The following is a 23,984-nucleotide window of genomic DNA, read 5'->3' on the forward strand; positions in this document are numbered from 1 at the left end:
GAGAGCTCTTGGAATGAACTCGCACCGTGGGACAGGGCTATTACAGCACCTTTTTCAAGAATGTTGATGAAGTTGATCAATTGATTAAGGGATAGGAGTGTGAGATATTAGATGGGACAGACACAGCCAGAGAGGAAGGCTTGTGGAAATGGTCAGCATTCCCACCCGGATGAAGTGTATCCCGGGACATCAGAGAAGAAAGGAAGGAAATAGCAGATGTTCTCACCATCACTTTTAAAGTGACCCCTGATTCTACAGAAGTGGAGCCAAAGGATTGCTACATGTTAATATAGAGTCGTAAAGTCATAGAGTTATACAGGGTGCAAACAGGCCCAACTTGCCCACACCGGCCAACATGTCCCCAACTATACTGGTCCCACCTGCCTGCGTTTGGCCAATATACTTCCAAACCTGTCCTATCCATGTACCTGTCTAACTGTTTCTTAAATGCTGGGATAGTCAAAGTCAAACACAACCTGCCTTTCTAAACAATGGTTGATCGCGACTAATTTGCTTACCACAAGAGTTAAACTAACTGGCTTGCAATCACTTGGTAATCCCCTGCTTTTTAAACAGTTGTATCAGTCAGAGTATTGAGTCTGAAGAAGGGTCTCGTCCCGAAATGTCACCCATTCCTTCTCTCCAGAGAAGTCCCGCCTGTCCCGCTGAGTTACTCCAGCATTTTGTGTCTATTGAGTATAGAAGTTGGGAGGTCATGTTGCAGTTATATAAAGGGCCTGTCCCACTTTCACGACTTAATTCAAAACCTCTGTCGAGTTTAAAGGACCTAGAAAGAAAATTAAGATCTACGAACTCCTACGACCTTCCACGACTAGGTTCACAAACTCCTACGAGTATGTCTACGAATTCCCACTGGGATACTCAACTACCTCCTCCGGCAGCTTGTTCAATACACCCACCACACTTTGTGTGAAAAAGTTACCCCTCAGGTTCCTATTAAATCTTCCCCCCCCCCAACTCTCACCTTAAACCTGTGCCCTTTGCTTCCCGATTCCCCAACTCTGGGCAAGAGACTCTGTATGTCTACCCGATCTATTCCTCTCCTGATTTTGTACACCTCTAGAAAAACACCCCTCATTCTCCTGTGCTGCAAGGAATAGAGTCCCAGCCTACTCAACCTCTCCCGAAAACGCAGACCCTCTAGTCCTGGCAACATCCTTGTAAATCTTCTCTGAACCCTTTCCAGCTTGACAACATCTTTCCTGTAACATGGTGCCCAGAACTGAACACAATACCCTAAATGTGGCCTCACCAATGTCTTAAGGGCCTGTCTCACTTTCCCGAGGTAATTCACGAGTTCTCCCGAGTTTTCCCCTTGATTCAAACTCCCAGAATGTTCGTAACGGGGCCGTAGGAGTCGGTAGATATATCGCAGCGGCTCGTTATGCCAGCCGTACGTACTCGTGGCATCAGGGAAGTCGGGACGTTTTTTCCAGCCCAATAAAAAATGTCCACAAGTAAAAAAAATGGTTGGGATGAAAGAAATGGCAACTTTTTACTCGTAAGGAGGGCATCGAAATAGTGGTGGGAATTCGTAGACATACTCGTAGGAGTTTGTGAACCTAGTCATGGAAGGTCGTAGGAGTTCGTAGATCTTAATTTTCTTTCTAGGTCCTTTAAACTCGACAGAGGTTTTGAATTAAGTCGTGAAAGTGGGACAGGCCCTTTATATAACTGCAACATGACCTCCCAACTTCTATACTCAATAGACACAAAATGCTGGAGTAACTCAGCGGGACAGGCGGGACTTCTCTGGAGGGAAGGAATGGGTGACATTTCGGGACGAGACCCTTCTTCAGACTCAATACTCCGACTGATACAACTGTTTAAAAAGCAGGGGATTGCCAAGTGATTGCAAGCCAGTTAGTTTAACTCTTGTGGTAAGCAAATTAGTCGCGATCAACCATTGTTTAGAAAGGCAGGTTGTGTTTGACTTTGAATTGTTTTTGGCGAGGTACCCGGAAGGGGTGGTTAGAGCAGTGTGTCTATTTAAATTCTAGCATTCTAGCAAGATAAGAGGCTAAGTTAAGATTGTCAGAGTTTTCTAACGAATAAAAGGCAATGGATTCAAGGGAGATCGGCAAACTGCAATCTGAAATTTCTCAAAAACCAAGAGAGTCATAAGGGATAGTAGAATTAGGCTATTCGGCCCATCAAGTCTACTCTGCCATTGAAGGGTCTTGACCCAAAACGTCGCCTATTCCTTCTCTCCGTAGACGCTGCCTCACCTGTTGAGTTTCTCCAGCATTTTTTGTCTACATTCAATCATGGCTGATTTATCTCTGGTAGACAAAAGTGCTGGAGAAACTCAGCGGGTGCAGCAGCATCTATGGGGCGAAGGGAATAGGCAACGTTTCGGGCCGAAACCCAAAGGAAATAGGCAACGTTTCGGGTCGAAACCCGGAAGGGTTTCGGGCCGAAACGTTGCCTATTTCCTTCGCTCCATAGATGCTGCTGCACCCGCTGAGTTTCTCCAGCACTTTTGTCGACCTTCGATTTTCCAGCATCTGCAGTTCCTTCTTAAACGCAGATCTATCTCTCCCTCTTAACCCCATTCTCCTGCCTTCTCCCCAAGTCGAGAGTGTCTTAGGTTAGTTTAGTTTAGTTTAGTCTTACAGCACGGAAACAGGCCATTCAGCCCACCAAATCCACGCCAATCAGGGATCCCCACACACGAACACTACCCTACACACACAATTTTACAACTTACTGAAGCCAATTAACCTACAAACCTGCATGTCTTTGGAGTGTGAGAGGACCACGGAGCACCCAGAGAAAACCCACGGGGAGAGCGTGCAAACTCCGTACAGACAGCACCCGTGGTCAGGATGGAACCCGGGTCTCTGGCGCTGTGAGGCAGCAACTCTACCGCTGCGCCACCATGCATACCAGCAATGAAATAAGGACATTCTTCCTTGCTGCTGCTGCAGCTCAACAGGGCCAGTTCAAGTGAGAATTTGTAATGAAGGATAAGATAATGGGACGCTTGTAAAAGGAACAGGGAGTTGAGCAGAGGCAGCGTGGATTTTAGCAAGCAAAATCATAAATGACTAGGGCCAGTCCGGATGAGAATTGTGGAACAGAAAAGGGAGAACCAGTTGATGTGATGTATTGAGATTTTTAGACGATTTTCAATAAAGTCCAACTCAAGAAAGTATAGGGTCTTACAGCATGGAAGCTGGCCCTTCAGCCTAACTTGTCACGGTGCCAGGGGCTATGGGGCGAAGGCAGGAAAATGGGGTTAGGAGTTGCATTGAATGGCAGAGTAGACTTGATGGGCCAAATAGACAATAGACAATAGACAATAGGTGCAGGAGTAGGCCATTTGGCCCTTCGAGCCAGCACCGACATTCAATGTGATCATGGCTGATCATCCCCAATCAGTAACCCGTTCCTGCCTTCTCCCCATATCCCCTGACTCCGCTATTTTTAAGAGCCCTATCTAGCTCTCTCTTGAAAGCATCCAGAGAACCTGCCTCCACCGCCCTCTGAGGCAGAGAATTCCACAGACTCACCACTCGCTGTGAGAAAAAGTGTTTCCTCTTCTTCGTTCTAAATGGCTTACTCCTTATTCTTAAACTTAGACCCCTGGTTCTGGACTCCCCCAACATCGGGAACATGTTTCCTGCCTCTAGTGTGCCAAGCCCTTAACAATCGTATATGTTTCAATGAGATATCCTCTCATCCTTCTAAACTCCAGAGTGTACAAGCCCAGCTGCTTCATTCTCTCAGCATATGACAGTCCCGCCATCCCGGGAATTAACCTTGTAAACCTACGCTGCACTCCCTCAATAGCAAGAATGTCCTTCCTCAAATTAGCGGACCAAAACTGCACACAATACTCCAGGTGTGGTCTCACTAGGGCTCTGTACAACTGCAGAAGGACCTCTTTGCTCCTATACTCAACTCTTATAAAGGTCAACATGCCATTTGCTTTCTTCACTGCCTGCTGTACCTGCATGCTGAATGGCCTAATTCTGCTCCTATCACTTATGAACTTGTCCAAGAATCCCCATTTAAGCTAGTCTCGTTTTTCTGCATTTGGCCCATCTCTCCCTCAACCTTTTCTATCCATGTATAACCATATAACCATATAACCATATAATAACTACAGCACGGAAACAGGCCACCTCGGCTCTTCTAGTCTGTGCCGAACACTTACTCTCACCTAGTCCCATCTACCTGCACTTAGACCATAACCCTCCATTCCTTTCCCGTCCATATACCTATCGAATTTATTTTTAAATGATAAATTCGAACCTGCCTCCACCACCTCCACTGGAAGCTCATTCCACACAGCTGCCACTCTCTGAGTAAAGAAGTTCCCCCTCATGTTACCCCTAAACTTCTGTCCCTTAAACTTATGTACCTGTCCAAATGTATTTTACATGTTGGTATTGCACCCACTGCAACTAACATCTCTGGCAGTTCGTTCCATACTCCCACCATCCTCTGTGTAAAAGTTGCCCACCAGATTCCCTTTAAATCTTTCCCCTCTCAACACAAACCTATGCCCTCCAGTTCTCAGTTCCCCAATGCTGGGGGGATAAACTCTGTGCACTCACCCTCCCCATTCCCCTCGTGATTTTATACACATCTGTAATCCTGGGGTGACACGGTGGTGCAGCGGTAGAGTTGCTGCCTCACAGAGCCAGAGACCCAGGTTCGATCCTGACTACGGGTGCTGTCTGTACGGAGTTTGCACGTTCTCCCCGTGACCCGTGTGGGTTTTCCCCGGGTGCTCCGGTTTCCTCCCACACTCCAAAGACGTGCAGGTTTGTAGGTTAATTGGCTTCGGTAAATTGTCCCTTATGGGTAGGATAGTGCTCATGTACAGGGATCGCTGGTCAGCGCAGACTTAGTGGGCTGAAGGGCCTGTTTCCCTGCTGTATCCTTCTGAACCTTCTGAATGTTGTAGTCGGCTGGGCGGTACTCTGCATATTGTCAACTTGGAAAATGTAACATTTACACCAAGCCAATTAACCTACAAACCTGTACGTCTTTGGAGTGTGGGAGGAAACGGAAGTTCTCGGAGAAAACACACGCAGATCACGGGGAGAATTTGCAAACTCCATACAGGCAGCACCCGTAGTTGGGATCGAACCCGGGTCTCTGGCGCTGCATTTTGCTGTAAGGCAGCAACTCTACCGCTGCGCCACCGTGACTGCCCCGGTGCAGTCTCTAAAACCAACAAAATAAAAGGTTCTCTGAAGAAGGGTCTCGACCGGAAACGTCGCCCATTCCTTCTCTCCAGAGATGCTGCCTGTCCCGTTGAGTGACTCTAACATTTTGTGTCTAACTAAAATTAAAGTTGGTCATCAGAGTTAGAGCCTATGGAATTGGGGACAAAGTGTTGCCATGGTGAAGAGTTGGCTATTGGATGGAAACCAAAGAGAGGGAATGAACAGATTGTTGTCAGGTTGGCATCTGTGAATGTTAAGATAACTCACCAATCTGTGTTTGGGATCTGAGCTACCCACATGCTATTCAATCCAATCAGATATAGTCTGAAGAAGGGTCTCGACCTGAAAAGTCACCCATTCCTTCTCTCCAGAGATGCTGCCTGTCCCGCTGAGTTACTCCAGCTTTTTGTGTCTATCCCCGGTTTAAAGCAGCATCTGCAGTTCCTTCCTACACAATCAGATAATACTACACATAGATACAAACAAGCCAAACTCAAGTGCACTAGGCAGAGCAAAGACTAAAAGACACAGTGCAGAATATATGTAGGAAGGAACTGCAGATAGATAGGACATGTTTGGAGGGATATGGACGGGCAGGTGGGACTAGGGTAGCTGGGATATGATGGCTGGTGTGGGCAGGTCAGGCCGAAGGGCCTGTTTCCATGCTGTATCACTCTACGACTCTATGCAGACGCTAGTTTACACCGAAGATAGACACAAATTGCTGGAGTAACTCAGCGGGACAGGCAGCATCACTGGAGAGAAGGAATGGGTGGCCTTTAGGTTAGGGTAGGGTCTGAAGAAGGGTCTCGACCAGAAACGTCACCCATTCCTTCTCTCCAGAGATGCTGCCTGTCCTGCTGAGTTACTCCAGCATTTTGTGTCTATCTTGAGTGCAGAATGTAATTCATCTCTAGGAACAGAATTAGGCCATTCGGCCCATAAATTCTACTCCGCCATTCAATCATGGCTGATCTATCTTCTCCCCATAACCCCTGATACCCGTACTGATCAGGAATCTGTCAATCTCCACCTTAAATATATAGTTGTCAGCATTGTAGCATACCAGTTCCAAAGTCCAATGTCCGCAATGGGGTAGAGGTGAATGGGACAGTATCCTAGCTTATGGAAGGACCGTTCAGAAGCCTGATAACAGAGGGGAAGAATCTGGTGATGCATGTTTCAAGCTTCTGTAAGGATCAGATGCTACCTTTCCAGATGTGTTGATGGCACTGAACAAGATGGGATGGTGAGCAGGGAGAGTTTAATGCCCCTGTCCCACTTAGGAGACCTGAACGGAAACCTCTGGAGACTTTGGGCCCCACCCAAGGTTTCCGTGCGGTTCCCGGAGGTTCCCGGAGGTTTTTGTCAGTCTCCCTACCTGCTTCCACTACCTGCAACCTCCGGCAACCACCTGCAACCTCCGGGAACCGCACGGAAACCTTAGGCGGGGCGCAAAGTCTCCAGAGGTTTCCGTTCAGGTCTCCTAAGTTGGACAGGGGCATTAGGGAATGAGTAAGTGGAGTGAGTGACTCGAAACACAGCCAAACTGCGGGGAAAGTTGCAAGCTATTCACTCTGGGGCAGAGAACAGAAAAACAGAGTGTTTTTTTAAATGATGTCAGGCTGGGAATATTGAGATGCCCTCCCTCTATACCAGCAATTGTGAAGACAAATGGTACACTGGCCTTCATCTGAGAGGACTTGAATACTTGAGAAAAGCGTTGAGCTGCAAGTGAAAGGCTGTAGTGGGTCAGTTTCAATCTCCTTACCCTAAATCAAAGAATACGAAGGAAGGCGTAAAACTAAAAGATAAGGCATGTTAAGCCCCTGTCCCACTTAGGAAACCTGAACGGAAACCTCTGGAGACTTTGCGCCCCACCCAATGTTTCCGTGTGGTTCCCGGAGGTTGCAGGTGGTTGCCGGAGGTTGCAGGTAGTGGAAGCAGGTAGGGAGACTGACAAAAACCTCCGGGAACCGCTCGGAAACCTTGGGTTGGGCACAAAGTCTCCAGAGGTTTCCGTTCAGGTTTCCTAAGTGGGACAGGGGCATAATAAAATAGTCCAAAGATTAGTGGAAAGCTTTGAGAGTGGCACGGTGGCGCAGCGGTAGAGTTGCTGCCTCCCGGCGCCAGAGACCCCAGGTTCGATCCTGACTACGGGCGCTGTCTGTACAGAGTTTGTTCCCGTAACCTCGTGGGTTTTCTCCAGGAGCTCCGGTTTCCTTCCACACTCCAAAGACGTACAGGTTTACACTGCAGGCTAATAGCTAACCTTCTGTCTAAAAGCTTTGCAACACTTTAGTTTAGTTTAGTTTAGATTTACAGAGCAAAAACAGGCCCTTCTTGACTAGAACGGGTGTCGGAGGTTATGGGGAGAAGGCAGGAGAATGGGGTTAGGAGGGAGAGATAGATCAGCCATGATGGTGGAGTAGACTTGATGGGCCGAATGGCCTAATTCTACTCCTGCCACTTATGACCTTTGACCTTCAGCCCACCGAGTCTGAGCCGACCAGGGATCCACGCACACTAACACTAATTAAAGTGAGGTGCTGTGAAAAGCTTTTGTCGTGTGCTATCCAGTCAGCAGAAAGACAATACACGATTACCAGCGAGCCATTGTATACATACATGATAAGGGAATAACGTTTTTAGTGCTGGGTAATTCTGCTCCTATCACTTATGCCCTTCGGCCCATCGATCAAGGATAGTCCGAGGGTCACCATTGAGGTAGATAGCAGTTCAGCACAGCTCGCTGGTTGTGGCAGGATGGATGGTTCAGTTGTGTCCTTGTCTCCTTCCTCCAGCCTAGTCATTGATACAGTGTGGAAACAGGCCCTTCGGCCCAACTTGCCCACACACCAGCCAACATGTCCCAGCTACACTAGTCCCACCTGGCCGCGTTTGGCCTATATCCCTCCAAACCTGTCCTATCCATGTACCTGTCTAACTGTTTCTTAAACGTTGGGATAGTCCCTGCCTCAACTAGTTTCAATAATTCCTCAGTTGCCTCGTTTTACTAGTCCCACAGTTCTCTGCAATGCTTCTCTTCCCAGGCCAACAATGGTCCTACCAAGCATCCAAGGTCACTTATGGCCAGCCCTGATTGTCCTGGTCTTGTTCTTGCCTCCAGCTCCTCACCCCCCCCCCCCTCCCCCCCCCCCCCCCCCTTCAGTCTAAAGAAGGGTCCCCACCTGAAACGTCACCCATTCCTTCTCTCCAGAGATGCTGCCCGTCCCGCTGAGTTACTCCAGCATTCTGTGTCTATCATCAATTTAAACTGCAGTTTAAATCCGCAGTTCTTTCCTACACATACTACCCGACCCACTACAAAATCCTGGAGGCAACTCCATACCCCTCCGCGCTTCTCCGTGCGACCGACCCGCGCCACCCACACGCTACCCGTGCGTCTCAACGCGACGACGCGGTCGCGTAAATAGCGCAAATGACGGCCAAGTGCGACAGGCCCTTTACTCATGCAACTCGTGTCTATCTTGGTTACTAATGATGCCCCCGGGGTTCCGCCCTATCTCCAACAGGGCACATTAAAGATTTTGTTCTCAACGTTGTCGGCCAGAGCTTTAAACTCCGGGAAAGGTGGAGACGGCCAATGACCTGGGTATAAAGTGACTAATGGAATGGGCTCGAAACGGTGTGAATGGAGAAGTATTTTGCAAAGGTGCAGGAGGGGAGGGAGGAGGGAGGGGAGGGGGGGGGGGGGGGGGCTGGAGGGACTTTGAGGTGTTTGGCTACAGATCCTTAGAGACACTAGTATCCCCTCATTATCACCTCCACAGCCAACAATGGACCATTGTGGGCTCCTTACCCATCTGATTTGTCATGTACCTTTCCCAAAGGTTCAATAGACAATAGACAATAGGTGCACAAGTAGGCCATTTGGCCCTTCGAGCCAGCACCGCTATTCAATGTGATCATGGCTGATCATCCCCAATCAGTACCCCGTTCCTGCCTTCTCCCCATATCCCCTGACTCCGCTATTTTTAAGAGCCCTATCTAGCTCTCTCTTGAAAGCATCCAGCATTCCTGAACCAATGGACCACACTAACCTCTGCGTGTGGGAAGGAACTGCAGATGCTGGTTTACAATGAAGATATGGATCAAAGTACTGGAGTAACTCAGCGGGACAGGCAGCATCCGTGGAGAGAAGGAATGGGTGGCCTTTCTTCAGACTATTTTCATACCTCTAGTTTCCCTCTCCCCTGACCCTCAGTCTGAAGAAGGGTCTCGACCCATTCCTTCTCTCCAGAGATGTTGCCTGTCGCGCTGAGTTTGCTCCAGCGTTTTTGTGTCTATCTTCGGTTGAAACCAGTACCTCCAGTTCCTCCCTACAGGAGTTAAGGCCACATCTTCACTGTGTCCAGTTCTGCGTCCCAGTCACCGCGTTACAGCAGGAAAAAAAGACGCGTTGGCAAACGAGATGGCGCAGAGGTGATTTACATGAAATGGGAAAACAAAAACATATCTGTCTGTGCAGAAAAGTCGGCGCGACTGTTTTGCAGTGGAACTGAAACGTGGATGGGAGAGGGAGGGGGTGTGGAACGTAAATGAGGCGCATAAGATAAATAGGACATGCCTCCCCTTCACGGGTTAAAAAAGCAGGGGCGTGGGTGAATGGGTGACGATTAGAGGGTAAATGGGGTGGGGAGGGGGGGGGGTTAACAGAGAGCAATGAGGGGCGCTCCTTTTTGAAACAGTTGACAAGACTGTCATATAGAAACATAGAAAATAGGTGCAGGAGTAGGCCATTCGGCCCCTCGAGCCAGCACCACCATTCAATATGATCATGGCTGATCATCCAACTCAGTATCCTGTACCTGCCTTCTCTCCATACCCCCTGATTCATTTAGCCACAAGGGCCACATCTAACTCCCTCTTAAATATAGCCAATGAACTGTGGCCTCAACTACCTTCTGTGGCAGAGAATTCCACAGATTCACCACTCTCTGTGTGAAAAATGTTTTTCTCATCTCGGTCCTAAAAGATTTCCCCCTTATCTTTAAACTGTGACCCCTTGTTCTGGACTTCCCCAACATCGGGAACAATCTTCCTGCATCGAGCCTGTCCAACCCCTTAAGAATTTTGTAAGTTTCTATAAGATCCCCCCTCAATCTTCTAAATTCTAGCGAGTACAAGCGACTAACAAGAACACCTAGTATGTGACCTTCGTTAGCCGAGGCTCCGGTTGTGAGACAGAGGGAGAGTCTAGGATCAGAGGACACAGCTTCAGAATTAAAGGAAGTTCCTTTAGGAAGATGAGGAGGAATTTCTTTAGTCAGAGGGTGGTGATTTAGTAAGAGGGTGCAATGATTTGCCACAGAAGGCTGTGGTTACCAAGTCAGTGGATATTTTTAAGGCAGAGATAGATAGATCTTTGTGTCGGGTGTCAGGGGTTATGGGGAGAAGGCAGGAGAATGAGGTTAGGAGGGAGAGATGGATCAGCCACGATGGAATGGCGGAGTGGCCTTGATGGGCCGAATGGTATAATTTTTCTCCTATCACTTGCGACCTATGAGACCGGGGAGATCACACCAGAATTGGGAACTGCACCGGTTAGGTACACTTCTGCTCACCACCTTCTAGCAAGGAAGGAGGCTGTGCGGGGGAGATTTGCAAGGATTACTATTATTCGTTTTTTGCCAACATGTTAAAAAAAAAAATACTCTCCAAATGGGTTGGAAAGGAGCCTCCACCGAATCGATGGGCCGAATGCTAATGTTCGGCCTTTCGCTTCCACAATTGCTAAGCGACCAGTGCCTCATTGAAAAGACGCTTTCTCCAGAAGTCGCCACTTCTAAACAACCTGGAGTCATTCTCCCCTTCTCCCCTCTCCTGGCGCACGGTATATCCCGACCCAGTCGCCGCCTTTTCTGCCTTTCACGGTCAGGAGGACAAGGAATGGTCGTACAGGCTCGGGTGATATAGACGCCCCCTCTAACCCCAGGCGCCCTGTACAGTGGCTTTAAAAATACAGTCAAATTACTGGAGCAAACGGCTGGAGTTCGCGTTACACAGGCGTTATTGTTTTGTTAAATCTGCTGTAAATGTTGCTAACGTTATTGCAACTCTCGTGGAGTGTGTGAGAGAGAGTGTGCAGTCTAAAAACTAACGTGAACGCAGCAAGTCTATTTCTGAGCGCGGGGCGGGCAGTGTGGGGAGTGGAGGTGGTTTTATACATTTTGTGGGGATAATTTGTGTGGTTTATTTAAGGCGCTGTAACAAAGAGACGGGAATATTCGCATCGCCGGGCCGTGGGAGGAAGAAATCTCTCCCAGATTTGTTGATCAAAGCCGTCTAATATCCACGCTCAAATACTAATGACAAGAGACAAAGAGGGGGGTCTTAACTCAAACAAGATGAAGCTTTTGGAAAGCGGTATTGAGGTTTTAGCTGGGGGGAGAGAGGGAGAGGGAGAGAGAGATGGAGAGACAGAAAGATAGAGGGGAGAGAGAGAGAGAAGGAGAAAAGGAGAGAGAGAGTGTGAGAGAGAGAGAGAGAGAGGGGAGGAGAGGGAGGAGAGGAGAGAGAGAGGGGGAGACGCAGGATTTCCAGTTAATGCAGCCCCGTCCTTTCCGTGCGAGAACCGGCCCGTTCGGAAATGAGAGTCGTTTTAAACTTGCTCGGCGCAGAGGCCAGATTTAGTCATAAACTCTGTTTAACGTCGAATCTCTCGCGGCGTTTTAATCTGGCCAGGGGCGCGTTTACATGAGGAGGGTTTCATTTTGGAAGAAAAGGCGAGGAATTCATATTAAAAGAGAGAGGGAGAGAGAGAGGGGAGAGATAAAGAAGGCGAGAGAGAGAGGTGGGGAGTGAGAGGGAGAGAGAGGTGGGGAGTGAGAGGGAGAGAGAGGGAGGTGGGGAGTGAAAGAGGGAGAGAGGGATAGAGAGAGGGAGAGAGAGAGAGAGAGAGAGAGAGAGGGAGAGAGGGAGAGAGAGAGGGGAGAGGGGGGAGAGAGAGGGAGGGTGAGAGGGAGAGAGAGGGAGAGAGGGGGAGGAAAAGAGGGAGTGAGGGAGAGAGAAAGGGAGAGAGAGGGAGAGAAAGAGAGAGGGTATGAGAGAGGGTGAGTGAGAGAGAGGGAGAGAGAGAGAGGGGGGTAGAGAGGGAGTGAGAGGGAGAGAGAGGGAGAGAGGAAGAGAGAGAGGGAGAGTCAGCGATTCATCCAACACGTACCATTGTTGTGTGTGAAGACCAGTCGTTATTCACAGTCCCATTGCCAGCCGCGGCCGCGATCCTCCTCACCACAGTCCCGGAAGCAGCTGTATGTTAGAGTCGGCCCGGGCCCCGGAGAACAAGAGAGAGAGAGGGGGAAGAAATGTTAGTGCAAGCCTGTGTTCGGTTAGTCTGTCACACCGAGGGCTCCGCTTGCCGTCGCCGCCTCTCCCTCTCCCTCTCCCTCTGCTCTCTGTCTACACTTCATGCAAAACTTCTCGGCCTTGGTCGTAAAAACTCTGACTGTTATTCCGGTTGCCACTCCGGTTAATCCTCCCCTGTCGTGTGTCGGGCGCCGGGGATTTTTTTTGTTGAGTTTTGCAAACAACACGCCGATTAATAGCGACGCGGCTTCCCCTGCGAGCGGAGGAGCGCGTTTCGCCGGCGCGCTTGCACCCAGCATTAACTCACTAACTTTTCATATTGTTTGCGGAGATCCCAACCAAAGCAGCCGGTGGGATCTGGAACGGGTAATGCGGGAACACACACACACGGGGGGAGTTTTACACCCTGAAAAACGAATAAAAGGCCAGGGAAACACTTAGTATTTAGTGTTTGCAGAATTAAAAATATGGTGAATCTCTCTCCTCTCTCCCTGCCTCTGTCTCTGCCGATACTTTATTCAGCCCGGCAATTTCAGATGACCAAATGTGATTTCTCTTTAGCCACCTCCACTCCAACCCCGGTTCACAATTCTCCCCAGAACCCCGAATAGGGAAGGGAAAGTTACAGATAGGGAAGAGAAAGTTAGCGCCGCTTATCCCCGCGCCTGGAACCTGGAGACCGGCGCAACAAATCCACTTAAATAATTCGCTAATACAGCTCTGAACTTTACTGCCCAGTTAGGATCAGATTTAACACGGTTAACAAATATTATGGCTGACTGGAGAATTATCTATAATAATATTTTAAACTAACAGCGAGCTGATATCCCGCCCTGTGTCGAAACCAGGGAGCGCTTGTTACTTGTTTTGCGTTTTTGGCGGAGTTAATCTGTTGTTACTGCAGCTTTTCCGAGACACGTCCCCAGCATTTCTGCAAAAGGTACCTGTCATTAATCCCAGCCAACATCAGAAAGCCCCGAGCAGCGCAAATACCCCGTTTATGATCCGCAATCCTTGTAAAATGTGCTCACCTACCCAGAGAGTTTAATTGTCGAGAGGTGAGATTTGCAACACGCGGACAAATCATGGGAAATAGACGGGGGCAATTAAAAAAAAAGTTTCCCAATCCTCCCATTAACATTGACACTTCTGACTATAATTGCTATCGTCATATCGTGTTGTTTGTTGTCAGGCCTCGCCCAGACCAAATAAAACAGCGGTAAAAAAGCAAGATTCAACATGTGCATGTACGCACACACACACACACACACACACACACACACACACACACACACACACACACACACACACACACACACACACACACACACACACACACACACACACACACACACACACACACACACACACACACACACACACACACACACACACACACACACACACACACACATATATAGATACAACGGCAGACGCAACAATTAATACATTTGCCCTATTTTTTAATGTCGAAATGACTGACAAGCGCAAATCAAATAAGGTCACTAATCCATTTTTTTTTTAATAAGCCAACCTTTGACATAAAATTAATAAATACTGTATCAAATAATGACTGGTGAACAGGGGGAATTTAGTGTTTAATTTGCAGGGATAGTACAGCTGACAAAACACTTCACGCTGTCAATATCCAATTTTGTTTTTACTCAATAACATCAGAAAGGTGTTTGTGCCTGTGACAGGCGTGGAGCTCTTTAAATGGGTATCTGTTTTTGAATTTTATTGACAACTCCCCCCCCCCCCCCCCCCTTCTTCCCCTCCCCTTCCCCCCTCCTCGATAACGCGAAAGAGTTAAGCATAGACACCACCAACCTATCTCCAAGTGCCTGTAACTTGGTGTGTGGCAGTTTCGCTGGGCTGTTTCAACGGCGTCCCGTTTTGCAAATCAGGCGTGCAGATTCTGTACATTGAAACAAATCAATTTAGCTGTTGTCTTGTCGGGGAGATTTAAAAAAACCAAACTTGCCAGATAAAAGTCACTGCAACTGCGTGCAAACAAACAGCAATCCATCACCAGAGGGAACGTCTCTAAAGGGAAGGTTTACCGAGAGAATGGTTGCAACAGTAAAAACGGCCTCACCACCAGATCCAAGAAATTATCACTTATCCGAATCAAATAAAAAATACACAGGCTGATTCCACATCCAAAATGTATAAATATTAAATTATAAATGTCGGATTTCCAGTGGTCCACCGTCCCCTTGCAAGGCAGGGACTTTAACCCTTTCACGGCCGTTTTCCCGTTCGCCCGCCTCTCCCAACTTTACTGCCTCAACTAAACCCGAGCCGGCAATCCCCGCAGTTATTCTCCAAGCAACATCACACGGTAAAAATATTAATATTGGCGATTTCCAATCCTGCTTATTAAATCACAGAAGCCTCGTCATTAAAAATGAGAGATTACTTGGTCTCTTTTAAAAAAAAATATTTGCATATTTGCACTTAAGTGCAGTAAAATTCTTAGTGTATTTGCACTTAAGTGCAAATATGCAAATATGCAACTAATTTACGTATAGTAAAATTAAGTGCAGTAACATTCTTAGTGTAGTTGCCCTTAAGTGCAGTAACATTCTTAGTGTATTTGCACTTAAATGCAAATATGCAAATATGCAACTAATTTACGTATAGTAAAATTAAGTGCAGTCAAATTCTTAGTGTATTTGCACTTAAGTGCAGTAAAATTCTTAGTGTAAGTGCAAATACACTAAGAATTTTACTGCACTTAAGTGCAAATATGCAAAAAAAAAATTTAAAAAGAGACCAAGTAATCTCTCCTTTTTAATGACGAGGCTTCTAATTTTACTATACGTAAATGAGTGCGGTGTTTTCCACACTTATTGAAGGAGAATTAATTTAGTGTAGAAAACCACTAAATTTAGGTACAGTGAAATTAAGTACACCAATATTCTCAATAGAATGATTTAAACGAGTGTAAAAAAACACTGCACGGTTACGTTCTGTGAAACGAAGCTCACTAAAATCCTTAATAGCATTACTTAAATCAGTGCAGAATTCACTGCACTCGTTAAATTCTACACTTTTAAAAAATCAGTTTACATGGGTTGTTTTTTGTTAAAGTTGAGAGTGTTTGGGGAGGGGAGGGGGGGCGGAGAGGCGGAGAGGGTAAGAGTGCGCTCAGGAGCGGGGGTGAGATAATTTTAAAAACACAGATTGTGCACCCAAACTGTTGGCTGGTTTGGCCCGGCGCACAGTGACCGCATTGCATAATACCAGTAAGCTGTTTAGATACGGAGGCCGAGTTTCATTGGAAGCCTAACCCTGTAGGTGTGTAAATAAGAGGGACTTTGTAATCTAAATATTTTCTTCAGTGTTCAGTTCACCGCGCTCCCACTAACAATAAACCTCTCACCCCAATAAATCTCAGATTATAAAATGGCATCTTCTTAAATGGACTGGGCACATCCTCAATTATATTTGACAGATTATTTACGATTTTTTTTTTTGTTGCGTATTAACAATAATTAATTCAAATTAAAATTGAATTGTAATGGAATTGGAACATTGACAATTTATAGCCACAGGCAGCTCCGTCCTTTCCAAAAGAGAGAGCTCAAGATTATATTCAGTAAAACAAAAATATATATATTTCCATTTATTAAAATGTTAATCTGATTGGGGCAATTCTTTGTCATCGTTTTTACACAGTGGTTTGCCAATTCTACGTCTGTGCCATTGCAATAGGTTTAATACTCTACAATACAAAGCAATTATAGACCCAGATCAAATGTAATATACAAATAATATAACTACTGCCAAATATAGATCAACCTCATGAATTCGGGGAACGCAGCCGTGACAAACAGGGAAGGGGACCGGAGCTACGCCGGCTGATTCTAAATCTGCATGATCTCATTGCGATTACTCGTTAATTCTTCACCGAGTTGCAGGTCCAAATGACACGTGTAAACCCCAACATCGAATTCTAACAAGAAAGAGTTTAAACCAAAATGGCAATGCAACGTTAAACTAACTATGAAGTTTTAGCTTCTGAATTAAACCCAGTTCAGATTTTCAGAGAGAGTGCACCTCTGGCTCACGCCATTCCCATTCAGTCTCTGTTTGCAACCAGTCGATAGAAAATATTCTATCTGTTCCCTAGAAAGCTTTATTGAAACTCAATCTGCTTGATCATAGTCGATGCAGTGAATTGCTGTTTATATTGCAGTGAAAAATAAGAATTCTGCCTTTTTCCAGTATAGATCTTCACATTTCTACAGATTTCATGAAAAAAAATGTAAACGTGTTCATGCTGACAGAATTTGTTTTGAAGGGTGATTTAGAAAAAAGTTCTCGCGTTATACTGAAAGTTTACAAACATTCTTAACCCTATAATTTAATAACTTCTGCGTGGCTTTAAATACCAACAGGTGTAAGGATGATACTACATCAGCGAGTTTACATCTGAGTTATGTTTTAAGAGGGCCAACATTTTTATTTTCAACGTGTAAATCGAATGCAGCATTCTTGGGATTCGCTCATTTATATAAAACACGTACTTTTTAAATGTCGTTATTTATCCAACCCTGAAAATCCACCAACAAGGTCCACGTGGATGTTATTTTTATGGCCCATTCTCTTCTTTCCCCCCACCTTCAAACAACATAAATGTACGATTCAGATCTTGAGCTCACACCACACACACACACACGCAAACACACACAGTGTAACAGAATATAAATATATTTTATTGTGCCATTGCCGGCACCAAAGGAAAATTAAGTAAGCCTTACCTTTCGTTGCCCCTGTTTCAGACGGGCTCCAGATATTTAACAGGGAGAGACAGAGATTAGACTGTTACAGGGATTAACAGAAAATAAACGAATTGAATTGACTATTTCTGCGCCAAGTTTGTTCAGTCTTCCTGAGAAATAATGTTAGAGATTATATCAAGCAAATACTTCTGTAGATAATCCTGAACATCGATTAATTTAATCAGAGTCAGGGTGATGGTGCGATTTCTTCAGCCCCTGCAGGAAATTTCGTTTTAGTTCTTCTGTTCCTATACATGTTTTATTCACCCGACATTACCTCGACCTGGTGATTATTAATTCCAAAGCTACCTGGTTGAAGGACACGTGGAACAATGCGAATCGCTCGTTTGCAATAAATCATATTTTTCTGCTTGCCAAACCAGATCCAATTACCTGGCCAGTTGGATTGGAATTTTGTATTTAAAAAAAGGACTGTTTGTGTATTTTATAACCACACAGGCACAATTCTCGATACTTTTTAGCATTGGCGTGACGACTCGGGTTGGATTTACGTGTTGCTATCATATATATATCGCATTCAAACGATTATTTTGTCAAATAAAAATTCCATATGCATGTGAGTACTTGGAAAATATAACATCTAACGAGATTTTCCTTTAATTTATACATATAATGAAATGTATCTTTGAATCTACCGAATGCTTGAGCGAGTATGCGTCTATGAGCACACACACACAGATACACGGTGACCCCACGTTTTACAGTCAGGATTAAATTATAAATATGTTGGATGTGAGAATAAATTAATTTCATCTTTTGATTTTTGTGCGTTGCCACGAGCGAGAAATAATTTTTCGGCATTTGTTTTAAAATAAATAAGATCGAATTTCAAACTAATTTCAGATTGGTAATTTTGGGGGAAGAAAAGTAATATTCAGTTAATTTTAAAACGTCCTGTCACCGGGTTTAACTAATACTTGTTTTAAATAATTGTAGAGATTGTTATGCCTTGTATCTAATTCAAAGATTCCCCCACGATTATGTTATGGTGTTTTTTATATAAATCAGTACATTGGGTTGATAGTTTCCGGGGCACACTCTATCCATTCCCAGCAACTCGAAGACGTCAAGTATTTTCCAAAGGATTTATTTAATCAGTCTTTCAAATAAATTATCTGCAAGTCAGTGAAAAATGCGGCATTGAGAATGTCGATTTATATATAGCGTGGATTCTTTAACTGGGAGTAATTCAACTTTGATGAATTAATCTTTAGTGAAGACTCTATGAAGATTACATTTATTACGCTATCTTTGGCTTTTGCATTTGATTCCAAATCTTGTGCTTTTCCACACTGTCGAAGGAATGTTTGTTGTAAGTCTAATGATACACAGCCACGTTTTTTCCCCCGACCTTGTTTTGGCTGCTCGCTTACTTCTCCATCGCACTCAAATGCTGCTGCCTCGAATTTTAAATTTCTGTTTTTCGGCAAGTAAATACACATAAATCTGTATTAAATGTTGATGCGGATGAAATTAATATCAACCGAAAGAGACAGTTATAGATAAATTAACAATGATACACATGGAGAGATAGAATGAAATCTACATGGACAAGTATATAGCCATCATTTTACCGACATATCACATCTCTAAACATAACCATGGTCAAATATCTGAGCCTATATTCCATAAGAAACAATATTTTTTGCTAGGGATTTTATTTATTTATTTATGCGTCGGCAGCATTAAATTCCACACAACTCTCCCGTGTAGAGAAGTGGAACGAAAAGGGGTTTTGACAGAAGTTTGTCCGTGTTATTTCTCAGTATCGATTATACTAATTCGTTTGATTACCGCTCAACCAGTGGGGATGAGGTTGGAAACTGATAGCAATGCGGTGCGTCGTGTGTGGTTTCGGGTAGTTTTGTTGTGGTCTCTGCATTGATCCCGGCAAACCAAGATTGGCAAGAGTGGAGTATGTGACAATGTTGCACCGACCCCAGTAACTTCAAACCCATCTGAGGCCATGCCGTCGCCATTGGCGACTCCCCTAACTCGCCACATTTTAATAACGTTGCATTTTTCAGAGGTTTGTGTGATATTTATTAATATCCGATATCTTTAATCACATCTCTCGTCCACGCAGGCATCACCGCGCCGGGCATAGTTTGTGTTTATTCCAAAAAAATTCAAAAGCCATTGTTCGATCTCCGACTCTGGCATTTGAAATCGGAGCAATGTTTTTCTTCTTCAAGGGAAAAAAATACAAGCTGTTTATTGAAGAAAAAATACCAAATTAGAATGATTTCCATAGTACATATTGTAGGGTTATTTTCCCCTACACCTGAATACAATTGGATCAGGTGACTAAATCCTAAATAGTACCTTCACGGTTTGCTCCCAACCCCCTTTCACGATGCTTATTTAAAAAGGGTACCTAATTAGAATTAGTTCCGTATTAGATATTAGAGGGGATTTTCACACCTCAATATAATTAGCTCAGATTACTAAATCCTTAATAGTACCTTCATTGTTGCTTCTCTGTCTCTTTCAGGCTGTTAAAAAAAAAGTTCGAATAATTTCCATATTAGATATTGTAGTATTTCCCCCCCCCCCCCCCCCCCCCTGCACTTCAATACAATTTGACCAGGTAACTGCATCTTTAATAGCACTACCGCATTTTTTTTCACCAGCCTCTTTCAAGCTCTTTATTTTAAAGAACACTTAGAATGATCTCCATGTTAGTTTTTATAATATTTTTCATACCTCAATACCTCAATACAATTAGATCAGGTAGATAGCACTTTCACTGTTTCTTTTATGCTACATACTAGTTGCTTATTTGGGGGGGAAACACCCAATTAGAATTATTTCCATATTAGATATTGTAGTTTCCCCTCTCACCCCTCCAGTCCCAGCCCCCACACCTAAATTGAACTGGATCAGGCAACCAAATCCTTAATAGTATCTTCACGGTTTATTCTCTGTTCTTTTCCGGCTGCTTATTTATTTATTAAAAACACCGTTAGAATTATTTTCCTATTAGATATTGTAGCCCCCCCCCCCATATTCACACACCTGAATACATTTAGATCAGGTAACTAAATCCTTCTTAGTACCTCCATGGTTTATACTCTGCCTCTTGGTAACTGGGCAGAGGAAACACAAAATTCACAAAACCTTAGTAACCAATATCTAAAGCGAGTGTGGATCTAAATCTAACTATTTGGAGTTCAGGAATAGCTACTTCCCCACAGCCATCAGGCTATTAAACCTGGCTCGGACAAAACTCTGATTATTAATAACCCATTATCTGTTATTTGCACTGTATCGGTTTATTTATTCATGTTTGTATATATTTATATTATGGTAGGTACACAAAATTGCTGGGGAAACTCAGCGGGTGCAGCAGCATCTATGGAGCGAAGGAAATAGGCGACGTTTCGGGACGAAACCCTTCTATGGACACACTGATCTGTTTTGTAGTAAATGCCTACTATGTTCTGTTGTGCTGAAGCAAAGCAAGGATTTCATTGTCCTATCAGGGACACATGACAATAAACTCACTTGAACTTGAACTTGAACTTCTGGCTTCTTAGTTGTAATTATTACCTAATGTAAACAATTAATATAATTCTATCATTAATTTCACTAGTTTATTATCATTATATATTAACTATATTATTTACGTTTTATATTCCAAACTGAATTTAGTTTCTCATTCCATTAACTATTTTCCTTCAGTTAATTTAAATATAATGTTAATTTAATATATGTGTCATCCCACTCAATCTTTCCTGTTTTTTGTCATTTCAATAACAGAGGATGGTAACATATTTTAAATGGCAAGTCTACAGGAGGTTATCCAGTGTGCGTTGAGGAAAAGGAGTCTTAACTGAAAATCTAACCCCTTAAGTCATTTTCTGAAAAAGGGTCTCGACACGAAACGTCACATATTCCTTCTCTCCAGAGATGCTGTCTGTCCCGCTGAGTTACTCCAGTATTTTGTGTCTATCTTCAGTTTAAACCAGCATCTGCAGTTCCTTCCTACACTCTTAACCTTTCAACTTTTCAGAATACGCGTTCATCATTAGTTGTATAAGCTGACCGAATCCTTTTGTGTGCTTCACGTTTGGGGTTCAAATTAGATGTTCGCTATTCTACGAAGGTCTCCGACCAGCCACTTGCATCTTGCAACTCGCCTGGGTCAGAGGGGAATCGAATTATCCTCTTAGGATTCACAGATAGCAAGGTAAGCAAGGTGGTACGGTAAGGATAACGAGAGAGGATCTGACTGTACAGGGCAGGCGTGATAGAAAGTTGGGAAGGTAAAACCATCAAGAAATAGGAGAAGATGCTGGAGTGACTCAGCGGGAGGGGCAGCATCTCTGGAGAGAAGGAATGGGTGACGTTTCGGGTCAAGACCCTACTTCAGACCGAGAGTCAGGGGAGAGGGAAGACATAGAGATCTGTGTTTTCAAACCTTACCCTTCCATATCTCTGTGTCCCACCCTCCCCTGAGTCCCAAGAAGGGTCTCGTCGCCCATTCCTTCTCTCCAGAGATGCTGCCTGTCCCGCTGAGTTACTCGCTGCGTCTTTCGTCAGTGTAAACCAGCATCTGCAGTTCCTTCCCACACAAGAAATGGGAGAATTTGTGTGAAGAGAAATCGAGGGAATGGAAAGGGTGAAGAGAGGGGGCGGAGGAATAAAAGAAGGGAACTTGAGATTAAGATGGAGGTGATATTATTTAGATATTTTCTGCTGCCTGAGACCAAACATGAAATATTTTAATTTTAAACACGCGATAAAGAAACAGAACAAAAAAAGCTTCTGTGACTTCCCTGAGCTCGATAGTTCCATACTCCTTTGCTGCTTATACATTCACAATAAATTCATCAATTCTAAGGTCAGGATTAGGCCATTCGGCCCATCAAGTCTACTCCGCCATTCAATCATGGCTGATCTATCTCTCCCTCCTAACCCCATTCTCCTGCCTTCTCCCCATAACCCCTGACACCCATACTAATCAAGAATCTATCTATCTCTGCCTTAAAAATATCCACTGACTTGGCCTCCACAGCCGTCTGTGGCAATGAATCCCACAGATTCACCACCCTCTGACTAGAGAGATTCCTCCTCGTCTCCTTTCTAAAGGTAAATCCTTTTCTTCTGAGACGATGGCCTCTTGGTCCTAGAGGTGTATGGTTTATTCCTTGTCTGTAGTGTGTAAAACTCGGGTTAAAATTCTCACAGAAGTCAATCCTAACCCGGGGAAACCATGGTTCATTTTGTGGCGAAGATGTGTTTGTCTATACAGTATCAGTGATTTTCCATGTCACATCTGCGTTGCTCAATACTGGGCAATGACGATCATTTTGCTATTAACATTTTTATTCATTGCCCGAACGCCGAAGACCTTCTGCTGTAGATGCAAACTTCTCATATATCCCCGTTGTTGCATATTTTACCTGCTTGGCTCTGTATGGGATCTAATTGTTCAGACTGGAATATCATGTCACATATTACTCATTATTAACAGTTCTATAAACCCGCCTCTGCTCGCTGCCACATTTAAAAATAAACACTTTTTAAAAAAAATGCAAGCAAGGAATCCTACACGGTGCGGCCCAAGTGTCGGCTGCTTTAACCCTTTCAATGCCGGGCTGCGGTTAACCCTTCCGTTGCCAGCAGCGATTCAAAGCAACTTTACACAGCAACACGTTGGCAGGAGAATGTACAGTTTCCTGGTCACGACTAAAATAAATAAAGGCATTGTCGTCCTTGTTGTAGCTGCGGTTGTTAATTTCAATAAGACAGGGTTTAAAATATCCTTAAAGCAAGGGTTACAAGAGCCTACACTATTCATACTGACACTAGGTTACTAGATAGATAGATAGATAGATAGATAGATAGATAGATAGATAGATAGATAGATAGATAGATAGATAGATAGATAGATAGATAGATAGATAGATAGATAGATAGATAGATAGATAGATAGATAGATAGATAGAGTGTGGAAACAGGCCTTTCGGCCCAACTCGCCCTCGCCGGCCAACAAATCCCAGCTACACCAGTCCCACCTGCCTGCGCTTGGTCCATATCCCTCCAAACCTGTCCTATCCATGTACCTGTCTAACTACTTCTTAAACGATGGGATAGTCCCAGCCTCAACTACCTCACCTGGAGCTTGTTCCATACACCCACCACCCTTCGCGGGAAAAAAGTTATATAGTTATCTTCAAGTAGCCTTTGCTTACCCTCTCTCCATCCCTCCCCCCTTCCCAATTCTCTGACTACATTCTATCTCTGTCCAGCCCGCTCCCCTGACATCAGTTTGAAGAAGGGTCTCGACCCGAAACGCCACCCATTCCTCTCTCCAGAGATGCTGCCCATCCCGCTGAGTTACTGCAACATTTTGTGTCAACCTTAGATATGAGTTACATTGGACAGCAGCGGTAGAGTTGCTGCCTCACAGCGCCGGTGACCCGGGTTCGATCCTGACCAGGGGTGCTGTCTGTACGGAGTTTGTACCTTATCCCCGTGACCGCGTGGTTTTTCTCCAGGTCCTCCGGTTTCCGCCCACATTCCAAAGGCCTGCAGAATTGGCGTTTAATTGGCTTTGGTAAAATGTGTAAATTGTCCCTAGTGCGGGGATCGCTGGGCCGAAGGGCCTGCTCGCCAGAAAGAATAATCCCCT

General features: G+C 44.8%; 1 protein-coding gene and 1 long non-coding RNA gene across 4 annotated transcripts in view; one reads left to right on the forward strand and one right to left on the reverse strand.

The window, feature by feature from the left end:
- The window catches only part of LOC116991815 (nuclear factor 1 X-type-like), a 100,186-nt gene extending 85,707 nt beyond the window's left edge, over positions 1-14,479 (reverse strand). The window contains exons 1-2 of one of the 3 annotated variants that reach the window (XM_033050783.1): positions 14,364-14,426; positions 12,391-12,476 (exon numbers count right to left, since the gene is read on the reverse strand). In XM_033050783.1, coding sequence (XP_032906674.1) covers positions 12,391-12,393 — 3 coding nt within the window. In that variant the 5' untranslated portion in view covers positions 12,394-12,476; positions 14,364-14,426. Of the gene's footprint in view, positions 1-12,390; positions 12,741-14,363 lie in introns of those variants that run through there. The other 2 variants (XM_033050779.1, XM_033050778.1) reach the window with 2 other exon arrangements.
- A 3,296-nt stretch (positions 14,480-17,775) lies between these two features.
- LOC116991818 overlaps positions 17,776-23,984 on the forward strand; it is a 40,656-nt gene continuing 34,447 nt past the window's right edge. The window contains exon 1 of the long non-coding RNA XR_004416907.1: positions 17,776-17,900. This is a non-coding gene — a long non-coding RNA (uncharacterized LOC116991818). The remainder of the gene's footprint in view (positions 17,901-23,984) is intronic.

The sequence above is a fragment of the Amblyraja radiata genome, chromosome 35, assembly GCF_010909765.2.
Source record: "Amblyraja radiata isolate CabotCenter1 chromosome 35, sAmbRad1.1.pri, whole genome shotgun sequence".
Taxonomy (NCBI): Eukaryota; Metazoa; Chordata; class Chondrichthyes; order Rajiformes; family Rajidae; genus Amblyraja; species Amblyraja radiata.